The 6,000-nt window shown below is 37.5% G+C and overlaps 1 protein-coding gene across 2 annotated transcripts in view; it reads right to left on the bottom strand.

Annotated features, from left to right (window-relative positions):
* LOC106873906 (DIS3-like exonuclease 2) overlaps positions 1-6,000 on the bottom strand; it is an 86,815-nt gene that overhangs the window by 15,050 nt on the left and 65,765 nt on the right. For both annotated transcript variants that reach the window (XM_014921435.3, XM_014921436.3), the window contains 5 exons: positions 5,169-5,281; positions 4,010-4,117; positions 3,851-3,919; positions 2,624-2,728; positions 1,529-1,665 (listed from right to left, as the gene is read on the bottom strand). In XM_014921435.3, coding sequence (XP_014776921.1) covers positions 1,529-1,665; positions 2,624-2,728; positions 3,851-3,919; positions 4,010-4,117; positions 5,169-5,281 — 532 coding nt within the window. The remainder of the gene's footprint in view (positions 1-1,528; positions 1,666-2,623; positions 2,729-3,850; positions 3,920-4,009; positions 4,118-5,168; positions 5,282-6,000) is intronic.

Below are 6,000 nucleotides of genomic sequence, written 5' to 3'. Positions count from 1 at the left end.
TATTACTAATCTTTTCCTTTCCCTCTATTCGTCTCCCCGATACTCCCACAGAGTATACTGACACGATAGTAAGGTAGCGACTACCCTATTACTCTGATATTCTTTACCACAACTACAACTTTCTTTTTTTTGCATCTAACTTACCCTCCCTCACTCCCCTGCATAAAATCCTTGCCCATTCTCTCTTCTATTCTCCCTCAGGTATAGGGGCTACTTTAGGCCCTTAGCCTTGCAAGTTACAGAGTGAACCTCACTAATGCTGGTGCCACATAAAAAGCACTTACTACACTCTCAGGTGCTTGGCATTAAAAAAGGTATCCAGTTGTAGAAACCATGCCAAAGTGAAGATTAAAACATAAATCAGAACTTGTCAAACCGTCAAACCCATGTCCTGTTTCTGGCAGGACTAAAAAATCCTTTTCCTTTCAAGATAACTTGACTGTGAGTGTGGATAAGAGGGAGAGGGAGAGAGAGAGGGGGAGAAAGACTGATGAAAAAGAACTATAGTTAGAGAGTGATAGCATAGAATAGTGCTTCTCAAACTATTTGATGTGGTATACTGGTAGTTTTTCTTTTTCCAATGTGCCAGGGACCAGTAATATTTCTTAGTAATATTAATTTATACCCGAAACAATATATATAATAAAAGTTGACAATATTTTTTATCTTATATTTATTTTGTAAACAAATAATACAATATTACATAAGCGTTTTATAAACATTTTATAATGTTTCTTCCTTTTCTGGAAACTTGTCATGTACCGGCAGCTGATGGCTTGCAGACCGGTGCCAGCCTGCAGACCACCACTTTGAGTAGCACTGGCATAGAAGACAGATGTTAAGAGAAAGATGATGTCGACACTGATGATGACTCATAGATCAAGCAGAAATATGCCATTTGTTTCCATGTCCCATATTTAACTCAAGGATTAGATATTTAAACAAATGTAATCTTCCTACACATAAGTTCAATTTTTCTAGAATTAAGCATCTTTTATCTTTTACTTGTCTCTGTCATTAGACTGCAGCCATGCCACTGCCTTGAAGAATTTTTAGTTGAATCAGTTAACCCCAGTTCTTATTTTTATTTTAAATCTGGTACTCATTCTATTGATCTCTTTTGCCAAACTGCTAAGTTATATGGATGTAAGCACACTGACACCAGTGGTGCTAGGGGACAAGCACAAACACACATGCGCATATGTGTGACAGGCTTCTTTCAGTTTCCATTTACCAAGTCCACTCACAAGGCTTTGGTTGGCTTGAGTTTATTGTAAAGACGCTTGAACTGGAATGATGTGGTTGGGAAGCAAGCTTCTTACCACACAGCCATGTTGACATTCTGACTGGTTGATCTATACTTTCAAAGAATAGTGGAATAAAAAAAAAAGTCCCTAACTTGCAAAACAGGTAAGAGTTGGCAACAGGAAGAGCATCTAATTGTAAAATTTTGTCTCAAATAAGTCCCCATCCAGCCTATGGGTAACACAGAAAAACAGATGTTTAACAAATGAATGAATCAACTTACTGATTGCTTTCTCTCCGTTCATAAACAAAGTAACCCATTGGTAAATATGTCTCATTGTTTAACAGCCACTGTAGTTTCACCTTGTCTAATCTTAGAGCACCACCTTCAAAACGTTTATCCCTTAAAATAGATGCTATCTGTTTTAAGGAAGATAAAAACCAGAACATTATATGATATTATAAACAGATTCATTAAAAAGTGCATATCAAAAAACCCCTAACAAATTGATTAAAAGACCTCATCAAACCAGCTTGGAGGAATGTTTATAGCAATGTAAGCTGCAACAAAACCATAAATGTAGATGTAATCTCCAGGAGAATGGGCCAAAGGAGTTTAAAGTTCTAGGCAGTAGCTTGAATTGCTAAAAATAGCAGCCAAAACTCCCTTAACTCTTTAGCATTCAAATTATTCTATCAAACACATTGCTTATTTATTAACATTGCTTTGAATTGATTGTGGATTATCTATTAGTTTCAAGATTTCGATGATGTGATTGTTTATTTTCAGAATGACATTGTAGGGTAGGAGTGAGAGGCTGAAAACAGGTGGAATATTTTGGTCTGATATTTTTTCTTGTACTTGTTTCAGTCATTTGGCTGTGGCCATGCTGGAGCACCGCCTTTAGTTGAACAAAGCAACCCCAGGACTTATTCTTTGTAAGCCTAGTACTTGTTATATCATTCTCTTTTGCTGAACTGCTAGGTTATGGGGATGTAAACACACCAACATCGGTTGTCAAGGGATGGTAGATACACAAACATATACACACATACACATATATATACATGACAGGCTTCTTTCATTTTCCGTCTACCAGATCCACTCACAAGGCTTTAGTCAGCCTGAGGCTATAATAGAAGACACTTGCCCAAGGTGCCATGGAGTAGGACTGAACCTGGAGCTATGTGGTTGGGAAGCAAGCTTCTTACCACACAGCTACTTCTGTGCCTATATGATATGGTCAGTTTAAATGCTAAGGGGTTAGATAGAATTAAAATTATGACAGAATACTTGCAAAATGGAATTGAGAGATATTTTGTAGGGTTATAATCACAAAATCAGAGAAAATAAATGAAAGGAAAAGATAGAATATACCTTGTGTAGAGTTAATATTCTGCTTTTTATATCATTTATAGAAAAACCTGAAATGGGTGGCAGCTGTTCTTTAGTATATTCATGAGAAGGATCATTAATAAAACCCTTGAAAGAAAAAATAATTTTATCAATGAGTTGAAAAGGAGAAATTATTCCCTCAACCCCCTATCTAGAATCATCCCCCACTCTCCTTTTAATTCTTTCTCATTTAAAGAAGTTACTTTAGAGTAGTGGTTCTTAGATGGCATCCATAGGAATAGTGAATGAGTCGTTGAAAAAAGTGGGGGGGGGGGCGGACATCACGTATACTGTTGGCAAATTTCAGGAAGCATGGAGGTTTTGAAGGAGTTGGACTGCTCCAATTCTTCAACTTCTAGAATTTCACCAACACAGCCTGACAATACTATTACAAACATCATCATCATCATCATTTAATGTCTGCTTTCCATGCTGGCATGAGTTGGACGGTTTGACTGGAGACTGGTAAGCCGGTAGGCTGCACCAGGCTTCAATCTGATCTGGCAAGGTTTCTACAGCTGGATGCCCTTCCTAACATCAACCACTCTGAGAGTGTAGTGGGTGCTTTTTACTTGCTACTGGCATGGGGGCCAGTCTGGTGGCAGTGGCTTCGACCACATTTGGATGGTGCTTTTTATGTGCCATCAGCACGGAGAGCCAGTCAGGTGGCACTGATATCGACCCACACTTGAATGGTGCTTATTACATGCTACCAGCATAGGTGCCAGTCAGGCAGTACTGGCATCGACCATGTTCAAATCCATTAATGATTAATTTGAATGAAGATAGTTTCAAGTGATAGTAATTTTTGCGTTAATATTTTCTATTACAGAATGTGGTGACCTGGCTAACTCATTAGCATGCTCGCCCAAATGCTTAGCAGCAATTCGTCTGTCTTAATGTTCTGAATTCAAGTTCTGTCAAGATCAACTTTGCCTTTCGTTCTTCCAGGGTCAATAAAATAAATGCCAGCCAAGCACTGGGGTTGGTATAATCAAACTTTCCCCTCCCACCAAAAAATGCTGGCTTTGTACCAAAATTTGAAACCAATAAGGAATCTGCCAGTTAAGTATTAGAGTTGATGTAATTGGGTTACCCCCCGCCCTGCAAAAAAAAATTGCTGGCCTTGCACCATAGTTTGGAATATTTTCTATTGCACACAGTGAAAAAAGTTATGTGTCCATGAAGGTAAATAAAGTAAAAACTTACCTGAGCATGATCATAGCTGAGTTTGGCACAAGAATTGATGATGGAACGGCCAAACCATTCATTTACAATCTAAAATAAGAAGCAGAAGATAGGTGAATATAACTGAGTGGAGATAGATTGGGATCGTTAATGAAAGAAAGAACAACCAAGTTCACCTACTTCAGCTTTGTCATTTATGTGCCAGATCACAGAGAATGTAAGACGAGGTTCATTCGGGTTCAAACTGCACAGTTTCTCACAAAGGATTTGTGGTAACATAGGGATTACCTGAATTGAGAGAAGTAATTAATTAGAAATCAAATCAATGTCAACAAAACAAGGAAATCTGCAAATATTTTATGAAAGATTGTTCTCTGTGAAAAGTTTTGAACTAAAAAAAAATAAGAAAAAAACCCAATAATTCTGCTATGTTGGATATCTTTTATCTTTTACATGTTTATCTTCTCCATCACAAAATCTTGCCATATGCCTTCACTTTGAAATTTGAAAGTTGAAGCTGGGAGAAACTAGGAAAAGCCATATATGTGTGTGTATATATATATATACACACACACAGGTAAGATATCTCCTATTAGAAAATGAAACACATATAATGGTGAATAAATAATACCAAAAAGCTTTCCAATCTCTTGTTTTGATATATGTCATCATCGTTAACGTCTGCTTTCCATGCTGGCATGGATTGGACGGTTTGACTGAGGACTGGCAAGCCAGTAGACTGCGCCAGCCTCCGATCTGATCTGGCAAAGTTTCTACAGCTGGATGCCCTTCCTAATGCTAACCATTCTGAGAGTGTAGTGGGTGCTTTTCACATGACACAGGCACGGAAGCCAGTCAGGGGGCACTGGCAGAGCCAGGGGACACTGGCATAGTCAGGGGGCACTATGTGTGTGTGTGTGTGTGTGTGTGTGTGTGTGTGTGTGTGTGTATGTATGTATGTATGTATTTATTTATACATGAGCCACTGTGTATCTTCTTTACTTGTCCTCACAAGAGTGGTGCACTAATCATAAATAAATGCCACAGAAAAAAAAACAAAAAAAACAGTGTTATTTGTTTGTAAACCTCTGCAAAAGTATGTTCAGCCACTGAGTTGTTCACTGTTTGAAGGACAAAGGGAAATATTATTTTACTTGAAAACAGGTGAGATCGATAAGAAGAGTCTGGCCATTGAAAAATCTGCCTCCACAAAGTTTCCTCTGACCCATATGAGCATAGAAAAGTGGGCATTAAAACTATGATGACGACAATGATGATGGTGATGATGATGATGAATAATTTTCATTCAAATTAAGAAAATTTAACAGATGATACTTACCCTTTGAGTTAAATAAACACTTGTGGCTCTGGAGGCAGCAACTTTATCAAGACTAGTAGCCTCTTTTAAGAAGTAACTAACATCAGCTATATGAACGCCAATCTCATATAATCCTGTTAATTAGATATAGATAATTAAAATACATAAATGCATTCATTTTAATAACATGTTTATATACTAATGCAGATAACACAACTGTTGATAGTGGTGCACTTACCTGCTTAGCTGATTACATTTGCTTAAAAATGCAAATATTTCAGTTTGAAAGAATCTGAATAAGAGGAGGGAGAGGGAGAGAGACAGAGAGAGAATGTGTGTTTAAGTTTGTGCGAAAAGAAATAGTGTAAGTATACATGTGTAAAAAGCGTATGTGTGTTGATGTAGACAGAGAAAGAGATATTTGGTGTGTGTGTAGGTGTATAGAGAGAGAGAGAGGGAGAGAGTAGGCATAAACATATTGGGTCATTCCATAAATAACACAGTTTTTTCAATTGCATGAACTAAAAGTTAGAGAGAGACAGAATAAACTACCTGCATCAACTTACTATAAAAACAGGTAGTAATTTTACCTTGTTCTTATTCTTAGTGCAAGTTTTGAAGAGTGCAGTTATTTTTTCAAAGCTATAATGGAAGTGACAAAAGAGCATATTTGGCATATTTTGCTTTAGGAGTTCAATAAAGGCAACAGTGTAATGGAAAGTGCAAGGAATATTCATGCAGTATATGGGGATAAGACAATAAGCGTAAGCCAGTGTCAATGGTGGTTCCAGAAATTCCAAGCCAGACACTACAGCCTAGAAGACAAGGCTTGTCCCGGAAGATCTGTAAAGCT

This window comes from Octopus bimaculoides, chromosome 3, assembly GCF_046866305.1.
Source record: "Octopus bimaculoides isolate indiv1 chromosome 3, ASM4686630v1, whole genome shotgun sequence".
Classification (NCBI taxonomy): Eukaryota; Metazoa; Mollusca; class Cephalopoda; order Octopoda; family Octopodidae; genus Octopus; species Octopus bimaculoides.
Note: the sequence above shows the minus strand (reverse complement) of the source record. Positions and strands in the feature narration are given on the sequence as shown.